This window comes from Manacus candei, unplaced genomic scaffold (genome assembly GCF_025592945.1).
Source record: "Manacus candei isolate 608988 ecotype Guabito, Panama unplaced genomic scaffold, ASM2559294v1 h1tg000043l, whole genome shotgun sequence".
Taxonomy (NCBI): domain Eukaryota; kingdom Metazoa; phylum Chordata; class Aves; order Passeriformes; family Pipridae; genus Manacus; species Manacus candei.
The window spans coordinates 1,825,628-1,849,129 of NW_026138091.1; the positions used below are offsets into that span (position 1 = coordinate 1,825,628).

Genomic DNA, 23,502 nt, shown 5'->3' on the forward strand with positions numbered 1-23,502 from the left:
CCCTATACAACACTACAGAGTTGGAAAAAAGTGACTGGAAAGAGGCCTGGAGGAAAAGACCTAGTGGTGCTGGTCAACAGCATCGGAACATGAGTCAGCAGTGAGCAGTGTGCCCAGATGGCCAAGACCAATGGCATTCTGGCCTGTATTAGAAAGAGTGTGGCCAGAAGGACCAGAGCAGTGATTGTCCCTCTGTACTTGGCTCTGGTGAGGCTGCAGCTTGAGGTCTGTTCTCAGTTTTGGGCCCTTCACCACTAGAAAGATATTATGGTGCTGGGGTGTGTCCAGAGAACTGCAGTAAAGCTGACGAAGGGTCCGGAGCACAAGTCTGATGAGGAGTGGCTGAGGGAGCTGGGGTTGTTTAGCCTGAAGGTTCAGGGGGATCTTATTGCTCTCTACAACTACCTGAAAGGAGGTTGTAGCCAGGTGGGAGTTGGTCTCTTCACCCAGGTAACAAGTGATTGGACAAGAGGAAATGGGTTCAGGTTGCCCCAGTGGAGGTTTAGATTGGATACTAGGAAAAAATCCTTCATGGAAAGGGTTGTCAAGCTGCCCAGAATAGGCTGCCCAGGTAAGTGGTTGAGTCACTGGAGGTGTTGAAAAGACTTATAGATGTGGCACCTGGGGATATGGTTTAGTGGTGGACTTGGCAGTGCTGGGTTAGTGGCTGGACTTGATGATCTCAGATGTCTTTTCCAACCTAAATGATTTTACAATTCTGTGAAAAGGGAAGGCAAGTGACTGTTTGACACTGGACTAAACTGCCAGAAAGGCTATCTTGTTGCTATACAATATATCAGAAAAGAAGTAGGTCCTTGAAAGTGAGTGTAAAGCACAAAAAGCTGAAGGACAGAGCTTCTATAAACCTGAATGGAGCACAAATCAAGCTGGAAATATTTTAACCTCCTTCTTCAAAAGGTAACCCATGCATTTTCACCCTGAATATCATCTACTTTTTATTAAGTCTTCCAAAGGATCAAAAGGATCATGTTACATCACACTGTCATTTTTCTATAATGTTAAGAGTCACTTGGTGGTTCTAAAATGTCAGCTATGTCAAGCGTTAAAATTAGAAAAAGACATAGGGGTTTGTAGTATATCATTAAAATCTTTCTTCATTACTGCCATACTTGAATTTTAATATGCTCTTGATCTTATAAAGTGCATTTATATCACTAGTGTGACTGCACTCCAGAACTGTTCAAGACTTTTGTATTAGAAAAATTCTCTGATAAAGACTAGTTTAAAAAGAATGCATTGTCAATGTAAAAATTTCCCTGGAAGGTCTCAATTAAAAAAACTTGTTCTTTTCAATTTTTTTTTTTTTTCAAATAAGCTCCTTGGCTGCTCATCATCCTGCCTGGCAAAAAGAACAACAGATAATATTCTAAGGAATACCTAACTCCAAATCCCAAGTGTGCCTGGAGAGACGCCACAGAAAACAAAAGTTTCCAGGCTCCTCACCATACAAAACAGTTTGGACAGGTAAAAGACCTCTGATTCCTCAAATGGACAGGCAAAGAACTCTAGGGAAAAAAACCAAGAACTTGATTTTTCACACAAACAATATTTTCCAGACATTTCTTTTCCCTTTTAGCCCTGTCTTGGTGAATTAATATATGGCTATATCTATGCACATATATATTTATATCTACATATATCTATACATATTTATTTATTTATAAATGCTATTTATTTATATATAAACATTATATATGAATGTGTATTTTATAGATATACCTATATTTTATAGATGTAAACTATCTGTATATATCTAACACATAAATACACATTTATTTTTTCATTTAGAAGAGGAAATATCTGTGGTTCAGGCAGTTCTAGTTCATACCCTGTCATCCGTTCTAAATTAGTTGGACATTTCTCCTTTGCACTCTTTGAACTTCTGGCATCTTACACAAGAAGTATGTCTTCCACAGATTCATGCTTGAAGGTACAAGCAAAATCATGTACTCAGAGACACTATATTCTTTAGTTACTTGGATTTCAGGACAGATATGATAAAAGAACTTCCTTTCTGAGGTTCCTACCATTGGGAACCTTGAGGACTGTAATGATGGCATCTTTGAGGAGTAGAATGAAACAGGGCCAAAGCTGATTTTCAAGGTAAAAATATATCTCAGTTAAAGTAAAACTAAAGCCCTAAAGACCATTTGAAGGTCAGCTTGCTGCAGATGCTGGTACAATCACATTAAGCAATTCATTCTGCATTGACACAAAAAAATACATCAGATTAGACTAATAGCTCTTTCTTTGCTTAGACCCTTACTAGAAAACAGAGAACAGAAAGAAGAAATATATATTTTTCTAATATTTTTCCTTTTCAGTCATTAGATAATGATTCTGTAGTGGGAAGAGCAGGAACTACTTATCTGTTTCCCTTCACCAAAAACAAGTGACTAGCAATGGCAAGAGCTAAGGACAGTGAAGAGACTTGTTACATCACCTTCCTATCCATTAAGCCCAAGAAAGACACACAAATATGTACACCTTTTGGTTTTTAGTCTATGTTAGTGCAATGCACTTGGTGCAGACAGCTGCAATAATATTTTAAACCTCAAGAATACTGAAACGAAGGCCTTTTTCTAAACTGAGAGTGATGTAACCAAGATTGCTATACGGATTGGCAGTGTTCTGACACGGATCTATTTCAATTCATAATCATAACCATTACATTTGCATTACTGTATTTCACATAGCACAGTCTGTGTGTCCAATATGCTTACTTTTTTTTTCTAGAACTTCTGAGCAGCAGGCAACATGAAACCTAGTTCCTTGCAGCAGTCATATGTGCAACTGCCGGTAGAAATCAGCTACCAACTTTGTTTATGTTCCTAGGAAAACCAGGGTGCTCTTTCAATATAACAAATTTAACAAAATCCATCTGGACCTCAAGCTGTGCTCAATCATTCCTGTACGTGATAAAATAGTTTGTCCGTCTCAGTGAATTTTTCTGACAGCTTACTGAAACCAGTCACTGCCTAATCCATAAGTGAGACAGAACTTCTTTCATCCACATGTGTTTTCTCTTCGTATCTGGGTGGTTGAAAGATCATTACTGCAGAAAGTTTAGATGCATTGCTGTGATAATGGAATCCACTAGCAAAGCAAAGCATAAAAATATAATGTAAGCATTGTTGTCATCTATCTGTACTGACAGACATAAATAAGGCCACCAGCATTGTATTTTTTTAAATAAATCTCAGAGCTGCAATAAAGTGAGAAGGAAAGAGTGAAGTGCCAACTTCAGATTTTGAAGTATTCAATTCCCACAATTAGTCATATAAGAATATAGGGAAAAAAAAGAAATCAGAAATCACATTGAAAACCATTCTCTCTCTTTGGTTACCATTAATTTACTGCAGATTTTTCCACTAATAGTCCAATAATTTCTGAGTTTTTATACTTAGTGGTACAAAACTATAACCCTCCATAAATAAAGAATACTCTTTGCACAGATTTTTCACTTAGCATGAATCAACTTGCTACATTCTTTTTACATTTCATTTGAAATGTTGCTATTGGCCCTAGGATTAGGTAGGCCAATGATACTCTTTCACATGCAGAATCTTGCTCTCCTTCTGTGCACACAATTTTCACAATTCTGATACTGGTCACAGACAGACTACATGGGAATAGGAACATTAGAGTATTGCCACACTGACCAGTTTTGGATAACTTTGTTAGGAGCCCGACATAAAAGATTCGTTATCCTCCTATGCAAACTTTGCACTAAGGGGAGAGAGGCTCCTCTAGAAATTGGTTTAATTACATTCCTGACCTGTGTTGTCTCCTAGTCATCCAAGGACAACTAGCCTCCTGAACTAGTCTCCTGAATTCTCCATTTTTGCACAAACCTAATCCTGTCAGTCTTGTGATATTCTGATTATAACCTTCTCCTGGGGCCTCTATTTACCATACTAAAACAACCTGTCTATGAAACCTGTAGAGTCCTAATATAATTTCATGCTTGTTTCAGTTCTTGTTGATAAAGGGCTTAAACACTGTCTGAATGAGGTTGATACCAAAGTAGGTTGTCTTCAGTGGCATGTGAAACAGGCTCAGACCCAGTAATGGTCACAAACATTGATCATTACTAAGGACATCATAACCTGGAAATGAGGACAACAGCACAATCATCTTCACCATTATCACCAGGAGCAATCTTTTAAATTAGGAGGGTGAGACACTAGCCCTGTACATACGAAGACAAAACTTCCTTGGTTTTCATCAGGGCCTGAATACTACCAACCTCTGTATTCTGACCACCTTCTGTGTGACTTCTCAGAGGTATTTCTCTCTTCCATGTATAATCTGTATTTCTCTCAGAAAAAGTGGACAGCATTTATTAAACATACTTGTTTAATAAAGAAAATAAAATGTCTTTTTACCTTGCAGAAAATCGAGTTGAAATTAAGCAATATGCTTACCATACGTTTCTGGAAGCAACAAAGAAGATAACTTTTCTTATAGAATATTCTAATCTAAAATAGTTTCCAAGACATAGTTTCCAAGGCTTACATTACAACATAAAATGTGATTGATTATTGAACATTCAAAAAATGTACGAAGTCTACAAAAAGCATCCACCAATTTCAGTGTATATGTTTTGCTTTTGGTTACATGTTTGCACACATACAAACACATGGATATCAAATGCACTTAAATGTACACAGTGACTCAAAAAGACAGCTTTATTCCTCAGGTGTATAACACAGTAGAAATATGTGAGTCTTCTAGTAGAATAAAATACCTATATATATAAGAATATATTTTTCCAATACCCTCGAAAATTTACTCAAATCAGGTTTGAAGCATTTTGCCACTACTGAATAAAGATGAATGTGCCACTCAGATGTTAACAGCTATATTCATTATCTGACTTCTACCATAATAATAGGATAATTTTTCTTGTTTCTTTCAAAAACCTGAGGCTATTTGTAGGTAATAAAAGGCCACAGCCCAAGTTAATGGAAAATACTCTCTGTTATGTGCATTTGCCAAATATTTTTTCCAAAATATACACTGTAAGTAATTTTCTGCCTTAAGGCTTCTACATGCCAAACCTTTCCACAGTTATGCCAGATATGTTAGAAAATGAAAAGTATTCAGAATTTTGAAAAACATATTCAGAACTCCAACAGACTAATAAAAAAAGCATACCTGCACATAAATGTGTAATAATAAATTGCCTTAAAGATTAACATCTACTATGAAATGATAAAATAGCTAGTTTTATCACCACTACTTTTTTAAAAAAGTAAAATTACTCTATTATTCATAACAGCTAGATCATCTATTGAGTTAATAATTTCATATGGAAAGTGTGAATAATGTACATTATTATACACTTCGGATTTTATCACTTTTCAAAATTCTCCATTCAATAAAATAGGAAGGTTTCAGTATCTGTATGAAACTACTTTTTGTCAAAAATATCTGAAGGTCCCAGGAGTCCCATGGAGTAGTCATATCAGTTCCTTAGGACCTTCTAAATCATGAGCTCCTGCCAACTCAGTCATGTTGGTTCCTTCTGTAAGTAATGCTGAGACACAGTTGACAAAAAAGCAATCATAGAAATCAGTTTGGGGAATCATGTAAGCTGCCTGTCCACATTTCAAGTAGCAAAAGGCAGGTAGGAGGCAAGACGAATCTCTTCAAAGTAATCTTTTCTATTTTAATTTCATATTTTGGCTTCTTTCTAAGCAGAAGCTTTTATTCACTCATTAGCAACTTAAAACTAAAGAGGTGTTTGGGAGATTTTTTTTTAATTATTTTTCAAGCTATTTGGTTTTTTTGGGAAAAAAGAATTAATTAAATTAATTACTGCTATGAATGAAAAGGTTGCTAAGTCCACCAAAGAGAGTTCATATCGATGTACAATTATATATGCCCATCTATTTGTGGAAGATTTGTTTTCACATGTAGTTATTTTTTTTAGAAAGGGATATATTATTTTATGCTTATTTCCTTACATTACTTAAAAATGAAAAAAATATTTAAAAAAATTATATTTCTGTTTGCTTCTAAGTTCTGGGGCTCTTTGTTTAGCTAGCAGCTCAGAATACTAGATGTAATTGTAGCAGAAGATAGAAAACTTTCATACTGGAGAAAACTTTTAGTAGTAGAGACCTTTTGTTATCCATAAAGACTTTACTGAGAAATTATACTCTCTCAGGCAATACAGAAGTTTGTAGTGACAAGCATTAAACTTTTGTATATATGAAAGCAAACAGAAACATTTTTGCTTTCAGTTTTCAGATTGGAAATAAGAAATCTTGGTCTAATAATTTTTTACATAGAAATATTTTACAACTGAAACATAGTTATAAATAGAAATTTAATCAAAGAATTAAATTATTTTAAACTCCTAGATGAAAGTGGAAGGTCTAAAGCACACTGATGGAAGTAGAAATTTTGTTAACCAGCCTTAGATGTCACTCTACAAAAGCAAAAATGCTGGGGTTCTGAACATGGAATGACTGCCTCTCCTCTTAAGGGAGCATGTTTAAACAGAAAAATAGGAGAAGAAGGTGCTGAAAACCACAAGATCTTGGAGAATTATCATGAAAAGAAAACTTAATAAAAGATTCATAAACTCTTTGCATACCATATGCAACCCATGTCATCCAAATAGTAAAACACCTGCTTTATCCAGGCTTTTTTTGACAAACCCTTGTAATAGTAGTGATGTATGAAGGAATATTGTAACTATTTTATTATTAAAAAATTCACCATGGGAAAAGCAGAAAATGCTTCCATTCTTTTACTAAATTATAAATAAAATCCAGTAAACAAAGATATTTACAGGAAGCTGGCTAATCTCTTAATTCCACTGATTAAAGCTGATTAATTTCTGAATAACAAGACTTTTTTGCTTCTTATGCAGTATTAGATATCCTTCAGAAAATAGAAGTTCAATTTTGGAAAATGTTGAGAGCAGTCAGACTCTTCTAGGACAATACCATAATTCCCTAGGTTACACTCTAATACTAAACTTCACAGAGAAAGCATTCAAAGACATTAATTTTCAGTAGCAGACAAAATAAAAGCGTTTCACTTTGTAATGCCCAAGGCAAATATAAATGTATCTTAATTTTTGTATCAAAGGAGATAATTAAAATGCTATCAACAACACTTCCCTACAAAACATATTTTTAAAACATTCCTAGTTTGAAGACAAACATTTCTATCAGGCTGAGGTGTTAAAAGTTTTTGTCATTTAAAGAAATATGTTTATCATAAACGTGAAAGTGTAATTTAGGTATGAATGGACTAAAGAACTAGAATCTCACTATCTTAGTCTGATACTTTTAATCCATCCTAGATCATTGACTTATCACATTCTAGACATACAGCTGTTCAGTAAGTCAGCAAAAACATTTTAAACACGGATATGAAAAATCAAACAAGTACTAAACCCAACAAGATCAAAGTCTTCATTAAGAACTACAGTTTTCATGGCACCAGATGTGAATAGCTTTTTTTAAACTTCCCCAATAAAGTATACATTGTTAATACTGTTTCCATTTAAATAGATATTTGTGTTTCAAACTGATTCTTTTGTCCCGGCCTGTAAGTAACTACGTTTGCAAAATATGTTTTCAGCTGCAGTCTCAAAGAAAAGTAATTCAGCAATTAAGGATTCTGCTGAGTGCTTTGGTTTCCTAAAACTAAATATAAAACTGACCACTTAAAAGAAACAACCAGATTAAGGCTATTTCTTTTCCCTTTCAAAAACAAACAAAAAAAATCAAATAGAATTAGGTGCTCAAAAAACCAGAATGTGTAGGGATAAAAAGAGTTTATAACAAATGAAAGTAATAATTTTGCCTTTTCCCCATGTATTTTGATAATTATTTGAAACTGTTCATTTAGATGTGGAACTAGGTATGGGAAGAAAACACGAAAATAACCAGTATACTAACCACATGGTGTGCTAGCTGTCTCTTATTGTGCAGCGGGCACTAGAATCAATAGTAAGGTAAGAGAAAGCTCTACAATTAATTAAAATTGGAACTAAATTTAATCGGGAATGTTCTCTGCTCTCAGTCTAGCTTTACCCCCAAGAAATGCAGGCATAGTATCAAACGAATACATTGCACCCATTGCAAAAATAGCTTAAAAAAAAAAAAAAAAGGAAAACGCCAAGCTTTTAAGTCTTAAAGTGGCCTGTTGTTTTTTTTTTTCCAAGAAATTTTGTCTTTTTTGAACAAAAAGCTTTCACCCCTGAGAAAACTAACTTTTTAACCTACCTTGACTGCATATCTTGGTGTGTTTTGGACTGGCTGATTTCAGGTGAAGTTGAAGGGACTTGCTGTTGTAGCTCCACCAAAGACTGGTAGTACTGTTGCTGATGATGTTGCTGCTGTTTGTACCGAGACAAACTGAAAAACAGCCCTAAAATGGCTTTCAAATTTCCATTCCGTATTTCTATTTAAAAAAAAAAAAAAAGAAAGAGAACAAGAAGTGAAAACACTTTGGTTTTAGACTTCATTTTTCCACAGTCTTACAGTAAAATATCTCTGTACATACCTATAGCTATACATGTTTATGTCTTATACCTCTTTATTTATCACTAATATCAGGGACATTTTAAGTATCACTAATACTTTACTTTTTATTATAATTTTTCTTTATTTATGTGTCATTGTTGCAAAAAACCATATCTCTATAATGCCCTCATGCTGAGTCATTTATATGGTCATAAACAAGACTCCATCAAACCTTAAATAACATACATAATTTGAAATTAATACTACTGCTCAATAAAGTACAAATATTCTAAGTAAGCAGAAGTTAATTCAGAAAAATCGGAATTCTTTCTGGCCCTAGGTGCACATCCCTTCAACCCTATGGCTTTAAATTAGTCTTCTTGAGTTCTGGGCAAATTCTGTGCACATTGGCAATAAACAGTGGGTTCTAGAAAAATCAAAAAGAATGATGTAACAGTCTTAGAGGTGAGTGCATATCCATTCATACAAATATTCAAGGAACACGAGGGAAGAAAATGAATGGAAAATTGTTTTTAAAAAAGGTGACTGTAATGCTCAGGATAACATCTTTGAACTTTCAAATGATGTGATTTTATAGTTTTCTCTGTTATAATGCTATTTCAAAACTACAGCTTTCACATGAGGCTAACACAGCTACCTGAACAAAATTCTGGTGTTCCACAGTAAAGTTCCTATATCTTCCATTCCTTTCTTAGCCTTTCCCCAGCCTGAGATGAAGGTTTTAAAAGGATAATGCTATTCTTTGCTCATCTGTGATCTCTGTGTCAAAAAAGAAGCCTCAGGGGACTTTAATGAAATTATCTGCAGCATGTAGGTCTGTTCATAACCTCATTATTAGTTTTTTTTGGCACTGACCTTCTTGTGAAAGGTTTTCATTAGACTCATAGACTTGTAACCTAACATGCAACACTACAATCTTTCTGCATTCCCTGCAAGTCTAAATACTGAGCTGTGAGTCCTACACAGCTTTCTTAGGTAAATTTTCAAGCCAAATTTATAAACAATTACTGTTATATTCATGTCCTGTAAACCATACTAATTTTCTTTCAATAGGATTAGGTGGAATGTTAGTACATACACTAACAGGCCAGCAAACACTGGAGCCCTGATGGTCACAACCTGCTCTTCAAAAGCAAACACCATCCTGGGCACTGAAATACACTTTTCAAAATGGATTTTTTTTCTCTGAGCATTCATGCTTTCTCATCTTCCCTGTGAAGATGCTGCAGGATCTTTGTTTCCCAGTGAGATCATCAGAGATACACAGAACTTTCTCAGAGCTACCAGACCTTTTAGGCAACCGTTACTTTTGCATTCATGTTTGTTTCAGGAAAGATCATTATCAAGAAATACAGAAAACTTATATTTAAAACTACCCTGAAATTACCCCCCAAAAAACACATAACTATCCATTTTAAGCTGCTCTGTTTCTAGAAGATTTTCAGTACATGACACAAGTTTATCTGTTCTTATCATTTTGCATCACTTAATGTCAAGAAAAAGAATTCTTTGTTTGTTAAATTCCACTCATCATTTTTATCTTAAAATTTTGCACTTCTTGTGTTAAACTACATATTGTACTATTTCTAAAGAAGAAAGTTATGTTTTGAACTTTTTTTCTTTCCTACTTTTAAATGAGTTAAAGTTAGAAGATTTCTTGCAAACAAAAAATCCAGAAACTGCTAATGTGTATTAAACACATGCAGGGAAGAGGAGGGGAGTGTTTTTCTTTGTGGCAACTAGCTTATTATTTATCAATTGAGTTCTCAAGCAGAAATTCTGCAGTCAAGATTTGAAAATTACTTTTATTCTAGATCTCTTCATTCAAGTGTCCAAATGAGGTTTGTGAAATCTTCAAACCTTCCTAAGCTAATAGTTTATTGTTCAAGATTCTTTCTGGTCCAGTGGTAACATGACGCGTTTACCAAACTATTACACAAAACTCATTTTCTTCTCCCCAAAAGAAATTATAATAATCATGATTATACATACTAAAAATGGTATATTTAATGGAATCACACTTTTGAAGTACTTTGAAGTAATACAAAGTAATACAAAGTAATACAAAGATATTAGTGGATTTACACCAGATTCATTACCAACTTCATAACAGCAAAATTCCTTTAAACTTACTTCAGAACTCAGTAATAAAATTTGGTTTTGAATAATAATGAGCATTTTAAATCATAGTCCTTGCATTTAACCCCATGTAGTAGTATTGCTTTCAGTAGTATATGACCTTAAAGCTACACAGTTGAAGCTTACATCCTATTAAAATTATTTTCCAAAGCAAAACAAAGGTATGATTAAAGGCATGTATTACAGAATGCACACCGATTTTGATCTACCGAAGTACAAAAACTAAGTGTCATGCACCATGTCATGGTATTAACCAATGAAGAGTATTCTTGTTAAATATATTCATGCTATTCACACATTTGATTGGTATTTTATATGCAAGTAAATATAGGCTGCACTAGAAAATTCAGTTTCTAAACAGCTTTGAGGTGAATGACAATATGCAAAATTTCAGTAAGCTCTTTTATCAAGATATATACAGTATGTACAAAGGTTCTCTTGAATCACTTAAGGAGCTTTCCATAAGTTGACAGTCAAAGTGAATAGATAGTACATATCACAGCTGTGTTATACTTTTAAAGTCCTAGAAAGGTGGAGATGGTGAAAGATAATTCTGATTTAATTTAAAAAATCAAACAGTGGTTAGCATTCCAGATTTCTTCACCATGAGTCTTCTAGAATTACAATGAAATTAACAGCTCTGGGAAATTTTTGTTTTTCCTTTCAGCTTTTATTTGGGCTACAAGCAAAATAAAAATACAGGGTTGCATCTCATTAGTATGTTACCTTCAGCTGCTACAGAGGTCATAGGGACTTTGAAGGTGCATAGCACTTTGCAGAACTGCTTAATTTGTTACAGGACAAAGACTTACTTACATGTTATTAATTTACAAGAAAAATATTCACCTGCGCCTTACATTAGCAAGGCAAATACTACATAATAATTAACACAACTGATATTTATAATGGTTTTGACTTATTATATTTATGAATTTATTTGTAACCATATTAGGCAATCACTAGAGGTGACTAATATAGCAGAATAACAGAAGCAGCAAGATCATTCACTCTTAATAGATCACATCAAAGGAATACTATAATTTTCAGACACATCCTGACAGCATTACTAGTAATAATATATTTGCTAAAACAAATAGACTTCCCTGATTTTACTTAACTGAGCAAGATTATCATATCCTTGTTTGCTGTTTTGAATCACATATATGAACAAGTTAAAATGTATGCTTGGGAAACTCTGTGGCTATCTAATATTATGGAGACATGAAAAGATTAATACTATTGAAAAAGTATCATTTTAAAACATCGTCTCAAGCTTCATAAACATTGAATTTCTTGGTTCAATTTCAAGGGAAAATTAAAATGAAACTCGCTATCACTAATCTAAATTTGCATGCTGTTCAAGACAGCTGGAGACAGGTACTTAGGTGCAAATAATTTGTGTTAAGAAATTTAGTTTTCAGAAGAAAATACTATTATTTGTTCTGATTATTTGTTTCTCTTACCTTCTGCAGAAAGACCTTGGACATTTACGCCTCTGGCTGCCAGAAAGCTAAGGCAGACATCAACATTCTCAATCTGTAATATGAATAGAAATAACAAGCAGCATAAGACTATTTTACAAAATGTAGAAATGTAGGGAGAGGAAAAAAAAAAAAGAAACTGCCAAGGAATGAATACTTTACATTCATTGCATACTGCAGCTCTTTACCAAAGTTTAGCAAGAATGATTACTGCTAATTGGGGAACTGATATAAAGCTTTCATTGTCCGCTTTGGTGCTTAAAAACAATTCACAAATGCCCGATCCAGAATGGCATGCTGGCAACTCAGCAACCCACCTAGTTAACATAAAACTGGATTTTATACGCTAAAAAGAAGCAGTGATGAAAGCATGCATAGAGAATTAGACACTGAGTATATGTCTGGAGATGGGAGCAAATTAGTTTACTAGAAAATATAAGCAAAAAAACTCTAACAAATGTGTTAGCAAAGGTACTTTCTTGGGATGATGTAGGATTCCGTGAAAATGATGTCACATTAGTGGTTGATTCTCCAAATTTTTTCCTTCAAATCTTATGCTAAGTAATTTTAATTTATTTAATGTTTATGCTCCTCGGAAGAGTTCTTGCTTAGTAAAGAATATGGTGCTGACTTCTGTTGGTGATTTAGAAGAAATCTACAGTTACCACAGAGAATTTTAGATATGAAAATGTAGATCAATAAAAGGATGAAACTTCTGCCTCTAAAATGAGTAATCAGAGAATTAATTTGACTGCTTTCATATGTCTATTTCTAACAGATGAGGAAGATAGAATGTTCCAAAAGATTCTCAAGTCAGCATTCTCAGCTGATTACCACAGTCCTTCCCCAATACTTCCTCCAAATGAAGTATTTGCTTCATTTGATCTATAAAGCAAATACTCAGCTATAACTGTAAAATCTTTTAACAACTTTTGTCTATAAATATGTTGATATGAAAACAGAAAAAGTATGCATAGAAAGGTACTATGTCAAGTGGTTTCAACAGATTTGATTATAACATACATTTTTAAGGTTGATGGATTTTTTCAAGGCAATTAGGATCACAAAAATAAAATTTTAAGAATATATTTTAAATATATATTTGCATCGGAGAACATTAAAAATAAAGAAAGGAATATTCAACACTAAAAATATAAGCCTGTAGTAGCTCAATCCACACAGGTAATTTTATTTGAATGTTTGTATATTTTACAATGCCTCATACAGACAATTTTCAACCATCAAAACAAAGGGGTAAATTCATTTCTTGAATGAAAATTACTTAATCCTTGGCAGTATCTTTTCTCACCCAGGACTACTGTCATCTTTCTATGATTGCAGCTCTGACATTATTTGCAGAAGATGGTAGTAGCTGAAAGGATATAAATATTGTTTTTACTACTGACCCTAGAAATATATATTATGAGTTCACAGACTGTCTTGATCCACAAATAGTATAAATAGATTTATAAATACCTGCAAAACTTTTAGACAATAAATGTCAAAACATTAGTAAACACATCTTTTAAAAAGTCTTTTCAAATGTTGAATTCAAGGACATGTTAATATTTACAAGGAATGATAAATAATCTCTTTCCCTAATCAATTATAGGGGAAAAAAAAAGTCCAAAATCTGCAGCTAAACTGATGAAAGTTGCTAAAAAAATTGAGGTTTATGATAAAGTTTTTATAAACCAGTTTGGCAGGTTTTGTCAATTTTCACAGCTGTGAATGTGGAATAACCACCCTAAAATCAATGGGATTACTCCAGGTCTGGCCCAGCACAGCAATTGCAGAAACCCAGGCATTAACTCTGTCACTGTCTTAAATGTTTCTGTAGTTTTACAGCATGAAAAAACCCACATTAACTAGGTCATTTTGTTAAGATATAGAGATGTGACACAGCTAAATCAGTTGCAACTTGACTGCAAGCTAAAATAGGAAGATCTGCTTCTTCCTCACCTCTTCTTCCTCCCAGGTGTGGGGCCCTGCTGCTGCTGCCTTTGCTGGGTTTCAGCGCTTCTCTGAGCACACCAGGAGCTCCATGCAGAAAACTTGCCCAACAAAAAGGCAAATGTATTTTAGTCACTCCAGTTTGCTATGCAATCAGATAAGCACAGGAGTCAGCAGCAGGGAAGGTGTGTCCCAGCATGAGTAAGGCATGGTTTGGGAGAGTAAAGGGGAGGTGGGAAGGAGGGACAGGCAGATGGTGTCACTCTTGGTGGCAGCAACAAGGGAGCTGAGCTGGCTCAGCCCTGACCTCCAACTACACCCCTGCATCAGTCCTGAAAATAATGCACATGATGATAATATTTCTACTCAAACTGTAAACAATGTCAACTGCATAATAAAAAAAAATTGAATGGAAATTTTCCTGTCCTGAAAAATTTAAAAGAAATGAAGATTTTTTTGTATATTAGCTGTATAACTCAGTGTTTCCTTGAACTTTCGAATCAACCATAATGCAGTATCAACTACTTCCAAAGGTGGCAAATTCTGCTCTATAACGTAGTGCTGGAAGCCAAATGGAGAAAAAAATAAAAGGAGAAAAAGAAATAAAAATCAGACCAACATGAGTAGCATCCGTCTCCAAATAACTGAAAAAATATTTCCTAGCACATATTCTAGGTTAACCAAGACATTTTTCATAATGAGCATGTCCCCTCTGTAGTAGTTCAGGAGCTATAAAAACCCCCTAGTTTACTGGAGAACATTTAAGCCCTAATGTGCTGTGAAAACATCTCAATATCTATCTTCAATACTGAATATTTAGTAAATAGGAAGACTAATACATAAATCTTCACACACATTTAAGGTGAAAAATATCCTACAGAGATGGCGCCTGGTTACTTTACGTGTCTACTTCTACAGCATGTGTCTTTGAAGTAATTTCTTAAACTCAGACAAAGCTAATAATTACCACCAACACCAGTGACTCAATATGCTGCAGAACTACAAAGCAAATTCTGTTTTACTTCACAGTTCACCAAGAGAACTACTACAGAAGCTGCAGGTCCAAAGTCACCCTTCTGGTGCTGGTGGTGTATGAAGTAATAGCAGTGGTCAGCTTTCAGACAATAGACTGGAGTTGCACTGTTAGCCTTATAATAAAGTCTTGTTTTGACTTGTGAATTGAGCAAGTTTGGTGTGGCAGCTCACAACCACACAATACACTGAAAATGTCAGAAAACAACTCTCGCAGTTTTCTGATAATAACAGCAGTTACAATACAACCCTCAGAAACTGTTAGGGGTCTCAATGAGACATGCATGAATACATCCTTGGGTTGTTTTCACTTTCTTTCCTCTGCAGTGTAGAACATGTTAGCCTTAAAGTTATCCCAATTGAAAGTTTTAGTGTGTCTCTAAATATTGCTTTAATTACCTACTTCTTGCCTTGGCAAACCACAGTCATTCTTTGAACTCAAACCCAAGCGTCCCCAAACACTTTTTCTTCAAACTTACTCACAGATGAGAGTGATTTTGCAATTACAAAAGTTCTAAGAGATTTCAAGCAACTTCTACTCCTCAGTACTGTTTCAATCAGGAGTAGTATGAATTCCTGAAGTCCATGTTTATTTAAGTAGTTAGTGATGAGGTTGTTATACACTGGGGTAAACTCCTCCTAGAGCTGGCATTGTATATGTACAATTCTACCTGCTTATATATCAATGGACGAAGATTTTGTAGTGTGACACAACAGAAAAATTTTGTATCTTACATATCACCACACTTGTGTATCTTACATATAAACAAAATTTTGAAGTGGATTTTGCTTGCAAAAAGAACTATTTTATAACTGAGATTATATTTAACATTATAGTGAATAGTATCATCAGAATTACAAAGTTTTATAGCAGAAGATACGGCTCATTACAGTACAGAATTCAGGATATGCAGATTGACACCGAATCTTACATAACAAGATAGAGAAGAGTCACTCAAATTTGCTTGTACAGGTAGATGTTGCCAAGATCAGACTGATTTTGAACCATTCTCCATCACTGTCAACCCCCAATTTTTTTTTTGTTCCAAGGCAATTATTTTATATAAAGGTTCAAAAGAGTAGAAGGGCAGTACGTTGAATAGTAGACCTGCCACATTAAAAACCTTAAAAACTATAAATAGGATAAGGAATTAATGATATAATAAACCTTCACTGCCATATAGATATTTGCCATTTAGCTATTCAATTAAGTAACTGAAAGTCAATCAACACTACATGAGATTGCTTTTCAGAGCAATCCCTTCCTTATCTAAAGTCCAGAATAATGTGTCCAACTCTGAAATGTAGCTACAGCATTGTCGGTAAAGATGAACTCAGTTGAGAGGACGATAATTTAGGAATTAAGATTTGTAGGCATCAATCAGGTAAATAACACCATTTGATGCTTTATAAATTAAGCCTACTGAGTTATGCTTACAATATACTAAGCTTCTTTCATAAATCTGATCCTTTTAATACTATTCATACCCACAGCATCATGAAAAAAGCACCTGAAATACTTAACACCATAAATATTAGTGAGCTCCAAGATATTTTTACACTCACATTTAAGGGGTTATAGTCCAAATGATGATGTACAAATAAACAGAAATGTCACAACTCTGATACTATTAATACATTAGGTGGCATGTAAGGAAGATACATTGTCACAGATTACATCGTGTAGTTGTAAGAAATCTGCTTTTGACTGAAAGCTATTTGAAATTTCACTGACAGAAAGAAATCACTAAGCCAGATGGGGGACTTGCATACAGTAGTACTTAATACCCAGCAGTTAGCAGACTTGCAGGAAGAGTTAATTTGTGGGATATACTCACCAGTAGCTCAATATATAGAATATGTCTATTTATTACAATTATTTTTGCTGTTGTCACAATTAGCTTTCATCTCCTTTGTCTGCAGACAACACTTTCTTCACTTCCAAAATAAATTTAATTGTGGGATGCTCAGAAGACTAACACAGCAATATGTTTTTCTGTATGTGTAAGACACTCTGAAAAATATGTTGCTTTGACTAACCCTCTTTTATTAAGTTTATGTCAATATAGTTTACAAAAACACCATATACACAAGTTAGTTGCTATTTGCCTGCTATGGGCTGTTTTCTTCCTGAAGAATGGGACACATAAAAATGACACATTATCATTACAGAATGCTTCTATACATATATGCACTTAAATACTCTTGATTATTTTGGCAGCAAAAGTAAGAGTAATTTCTGTTAGCACTTCATTTAGTGCTATCTTCCATAGCTCTGTGTGTGTGTTTTAACATTCTAATTCTTGACCCAAAGCCTGAGATAAAATTTGGCAAAGAACTTGCTCTGTAGAAATTTTCTAATGTTACTGATGGTTGATTAAGGACACTCATGAAAATAGTATTCCACAGAAATCCAGAGAATCATATACTCACTCTTCAGTATTCAGTACCTTTTTATATATTTTTAATACAAATATTAAATAGTACTCATTTGAGGTTGGTATTATGAGATAGTCTGTGTCACAATAACTGTATTTAAAACACACTTTACCAGCAAGGTTTCTTCCTAAATTTCCCCAGAGTATTAACCTGAGTTAAGACACGTATTTGACTCTTTCTTTCATATCTGTATTTATTATTAACTCAATTTGTGGAGGTCAATGGATTTAAATGAATGCAGAATAGGAAAATAATTTCATGTTGTTACATAGCTCGTTCTCTTTCTCGTTCTGTAGCACTAGGACAATCAAAATCAAATAAAAATAAAATTCAGGCCTTAAAGGTAGCAACCTGGACTCTAAATATTCATAATTCACATTCTGCATAAAATAATGAAATTATAAAATGGAAAAGCAGATACCATTTTTTTGATTTTCACAGGAATCAGTCATGGAAGGAGACACAAAAGCTTTTGAGTTCTAGATACTTTGTATTAGGTGAAGTGCTAGAGACCTGGTATCAGCTGCAGGCTCTAAAAAGATCAGGTGTTCAGGCAAGCAATCGAGATGCCTTCATGAGTGAATAAAAGCATTTTTGGTGCATGTGTTGGAGCTGACAAGAGAACAAAACTGTCCACACAGATTTAGTTACATAGAATGATCTGGAGGAAACTGGAAATATTTCCAGGTGGAAAGATCTAAACTCTGATTTTCCCTTGTCTAACAGAGTGTAGTATGAGAATTGGCCATGTACACTCTCATAGGTCCATGTTTCATTCTCACACAAACACTGCCTAAAAGGACTATTTTTGGCCAAATGCATAATCTTTCACAACACGATATGCCTAAAGCTGTTCTCAGGGATTGGAAAGGACAAGTTTATTTCACTTTCTGTTCTTAATTGACTCATCCATTGCAGACATTGTTGACTTGTTGACAACTCAGTGGTGACATGGGAAACACCCAGATTTTCCATGTTGTAACTTTGTTTCTTCTGGGTTTTCTTCCCAGCCAGTTTCACTAGTTTGTATTCATGTTCTGCCACTCCCTAAAACAAAGAGCTAGAAAGTTACCAAATAGAGATATTAAGAGGAAATGCTTGCAGTTCTATAGTGACGTATTTTTTTATCCTCAGTTGTATCTTTCAGATTATTTAACAAAGTTAGGCTTCATAAAACAGACAGGTGGACATTCAGGTCTTTTCACTATGTATAAAATAGGTACAGGTCAAATACTTCCTTCCACAAAAAATAAAAAACAACTCAAGAACTTTGTCCATTTCAGTGGTAACTGAATGCACTATTATTCTACTTACTACCATGCTTGCTTTGCACTTACTTATACGTACTTTTATTTTCTAAGGCTGAGTATTGGGCCCAAATGCCCATTTCTGATAGCTGACTTACTCCCAGGAGGTTCAACTGAAGAAGTCAAAAGCACCATCCAGATTAAAACTTGTATATACTGATCAAAACAAAATGGATTATCCAGTCCAATGTCTTTATCCCCCTGCCTATCCACTCTTCAAATGCCACACATTCAATGCTGTTTGTGAGTCCAGGTGATTCTTACATGATCACTTAAACAACACTCAGTAGTAGGAATTCCCTGTGTTTCATTTGAAAACAGATATTCATCACACCTGAACACTTTAGAGTTCTCTTTAGAAAAATCTGCAACTGGTAATACAACTAAAAAATAAAAAATCCCTAATGCTTTCATAATTGTATATGGTGGGATAAAATTTATCTAATCCTTAAAAAGTAAGTAATTATGATTTATTTTTATAACATATGGTAATATTTCTTTTCTATTTGTAAAGTACCAATCAGTAACCTCCATCATGATAAGAAACACCTTCTATGCCCCGTGCTTCATTTCATTTGACACTGTTATTAATGTACTTGTTTTCTGTGAAAATTTGTCATGAAATTTTATTTGCAAAACTGTTGTAGCATTTTCACTGCACTGTATTTCTCTATGTTATCCACAATCACTGATTCCTAGGTATTCTAAAAGGGAAGATCCTTCTGCAGAAAACTTTTTTTTTAATTTAAGAGTAGGGTTAAAGACTTTCAAAAGGAACAATGTGAAATAGACTTATATGGGCTCATATTGTGCAGGTTAAACCAGTTTAACACAACCGAAAACAAGACATCTGCTTTCTTGTCTCTTGCATATTTAAAGTTGAGTGTACTTGTTAACATATATACGTGTTCATGCTAAAATAATTACGGATTTTTATTATTGAGCAAGACTGTCTGAAAGTTGTATATTTCCATCAAGATTCCTTGTGAAGAAACTGTACACAGTATTACTATGTAATAAAAAAATATTTTTTACTACTACTTAATAAGGATACTTTGAAGAGCAGAGAATACACACAAATTCTTCCAAATCTGAAAGTAAATACAATGGGAAGAAATGTGGCCCAGAGTAATGTAAAACATATAGTGACTCTTCCGAGGAAACTCTTTAGTTTCAAATTTTCTCCATGGAAGATGCTGGTATGGCAGGCTGCATGTTGTACAGTTCCCTTGGCCACAGACTACTGAAACAGTGAAATTTGCCATGAACTCTCAGTTCCTCTTGTAGAAATGGGGAAATTTGAAGAAAGGGAAAATGAGGAAATAAAAAACAAAAATCGCATTATTTATTTTCTGATAATTTATTTCCCTCAAGCTCCTAACATGGCAGATTATTGCAATAACTTTTTGCAACTACACTGGAAGGCAATATCAAGTCTCCATGCGTGGTGTAAATTTGAAAACCCACCCAGGTAAAACAGGTGTTAACAGTCCTCCTGGGAGATATTTAGTGCATTCTGCTGACTTCCTGTTGCACGTGGCCCAGATCAAGTCACATTCCAGGTTTCTATCAAAATTATAATGCATTTTCAGAGGGTTAAGCAGAATACACTGACATGTAAACACATTAGGATTAACTATTTTCTAGCAAACTCTTCATTATTTGCAATAGAATAATTTAAGGAGCGTTCAATAAAAATAACTATCAGTGAACCGTGTAAATTCATTCCAAAACACTGTTCCAAGCTAAGCATTGACTTTGCAATAAGAGACTGTATATGGAAATTAAAAACTGATTTACTGGAGGTATTTGGGGAGAATTTTACCTTAGAGGATAATAACTACTGGTATGTAGAAAGCCTCCCAGGCAAAAATTTTTAGGAAATGATGCTGCAGTTATTTAATTATTAGCTACTTTTTGAGGAAAGGATGATGATGTTATTCAAAATTGAAATATCTTCCACTTCCTTTTCCAACAGATATTAGGGAACATGCACATCAAATTCTTCCAACATGCAGTCCAAACACAAAATATGACCAGTAAACCCAGAAATGTGAAAACAAATTAATTTCTCAAATACTTGGAGAATTCAACAGACATATGTACTGACAAAAGAATGTATGAGGTCACTGCTGAGGTCAATGTATGAGCTGGGGTGTGTATTATTTTTAAGAAAATGCTGCAGTGGGATATGGTTCCCTTCTGGCATGAATTACTGTTAGCCCTGTCAAGAACACGAATCTGACAATTGATGTTCCAGGTTTTTCACCTAGCCCCTGACATGGTGCTTGGAAAACTTGGGGTGAATATAATTTCTGCAATGGCATATGCAATTTATTTGGTGAATTTTTTGTTGGTTTTTTTTTTTCTTTCCTTGTTGGTAAACATGAACAAGTTAGTGAATAATGTAGTTATTCAAAATAAAAATCATTTATCCTAATCATAATTTTTACATGGTCAAACATATATTTCTGCTGTGCTGGTCATTTTCATATAAAACCCAAAAAAGCTCTATCCACAAACACCTCAAACCCCCACCGCATAAGAGAAGAATGAAAAATTTTACTCTGATCATCTATATAATGGTGTCATCTTGCTTCCCATCTTCCTTTCTTACCCATTCTTCCATCTGTGTCCTGTCTGCATTTGTTCTCCCCATTTCTATACAGTAGTCTCTGCAGCAGACATTGTAAAGCACAAAATACAACAATGGCAATTTCTGAAGTGCTTTTGTGCCGTTATAATAGAAATTGTGAGAAGAAAGTGTTGGAATTTTGATTGGAATACACTGCTGGATTTGGATTCAAAAAACCATGGATGTATTTCAATACCTTGCAGAAATTTCTTAGAAAGCTAAAATACGACTTCACAGCAGTCACAGATGAAAAGACCAGTTACTTCCAGTGTCTGAAAGTAACTCACTACTTCAGTGCTCTGATCTCTGCAGGCCTGTGGCCACCAGTGCTGTGAAAGAGTCCTATACACATACTAAGAACACAAAATTGAAGATAAATACTACCCTGGGAGACCTTTTTTAAGGCAATGATAAAAAGAACTCTGTTTAAACAGTGTTTCTTAAAGCAATGCTCCAGTTTAGTGAGCCTGTTTACAATCTTTTTTTAATTATGCAACACTTCTGAGTCAGCAAGGTACCAAAGTCTAAATATTTATGACTAAATATTTATGGAACTTGGAAACTTCCAAAAATTGGAGGGCAATGTGAAAATGCACGCTTCTTAAAAACAGAGAAGTTTCTCTCCATTAGGCCAAAAGAGAGTCTACAACAGTGTTCATTTACTAGATTTAACTAAACCTTTGAAAACATTCCAGTTATCTCCTTGACCACTATTTACTACATAGTAATCTCATTTAGCTTACTCAAAAAAGCAGCTTTTAGAAATAAGGGCAGTTACAACCAGTGATGGAATGAATCCTTTAAAAAATAAGTAAGCAGGTAAACTATGGGGCATTTCACTTCATCTCTTGAACTTTGCAACTGGAATCCATCCAGACATACCTTGTACTGTATGAACCCTCCCTCTTGACTACACCAGGAGTCTTACTGCTATAGCTTGCAAAGGAGAGACACTCACAGTTTGCTCCTATCCTTCTGGTCTTTTGATTTTATAAACATTCTGATTTTTTTTAATTAGATATATTTTCCCCATTACTCTAGAATGCAATTGAGTTCATCAAAAGAAAAGTAATAAGAAATACTTGTTATTAGCAAAAAAGTACAGCCCAGAAAATTTCTGTAGGATGTGTCTGGTCCTTTGCCTGGAACTTAAAGTCCTTGGAAAGATATATACATGAGATGACATAAGTTACTGGTTTTCCTTTATGTTTAATTTTCATATTACTGACTCAAATTGATCTAAGGTCTAAAGAAAAAGACAAAAAAATTGATGATGAATTGATGTCATAGGTTATTAAAACTATTCAGATTAAACCAGACATCATTAAAAGCCATAGAGATAATAAATAGACTCATATTCAAGCTTTCACTTTTGCTAGTGTACACAAACATCATATTTTAAATCATGTTTAGCATAATATACATAGGAATATTAGGCCATGCTATATGTTTTCACACCATGCTTCTAAACAGATTTCACACTTGCCTATCTCTTCACAACTTTCTCATAACTATAGGAAGAATTTTTCACATTTTAACAAGATCTGGTGTCTAGATTCTCAGTCAAGGAAAACAAAAGCACCTGGAACCACAGAAGGCAGTGGGATATATGCTTGTAAACTCGTAGGCTCACCAGGGTTAGATTTTTTTAATTGATTTCTCAGCCAAAGAGAGAAGTGTTAGAAGTGCTCAAGTCTATAAAATGAAGCCTTAACAAGCACTTACTGCTTGTTGTCACTTCACTTCCAGTTGTAGACAATGAAGTGTAAACTGTACGAGGAAACTATTTTTTAAATAGTTATCCAAGTGTTTTGAAGTTCCAAAATACAGCCAGTAATACTTGAAAAAAATAAGCATTTACTGGGCTTTAGAGGGGGACATATCATTACATACATTAATTTATATGATGCAACAACATAAATCTTGCAAATTTGTTCATACCAAAAACCCCCAATAGAAGCCTTATATATACAAGAAGTGTG

General features: G+C 34.3%; 1 protein-coding gene across 2 annotated transcripts in view; it reads right to left on the reverse strand.

Annotated features, from left to right (window-relative positions):
• The window catches only part of NAV3 (neuron navigator 3), a 254,918-nt gene that overhangs the window by 145,087 nt on the left and 86,329 nt on the right, over positions 1 to 23,502 (reverse strand). For both annotated transcript variants that reach the window (XM_051795689.1, XM_051795690.1), the window contains exons 4-5: positions 12,137 to 12,209; positions 8,274 to 8,451 (exon numbers count right to left, since the gene is read on the reverse strand). In XM_051795689.1, the coding sequence (XP_051651649.1) occupies positions 8,274 to 8,451; positions 12,137 to 12,209 (251 nt within the window). The remainder of the gene's footprint in view (positions 1 to 8,273; positions 8,452 to 12,136; positions 12,210 to 23,502) is intronic.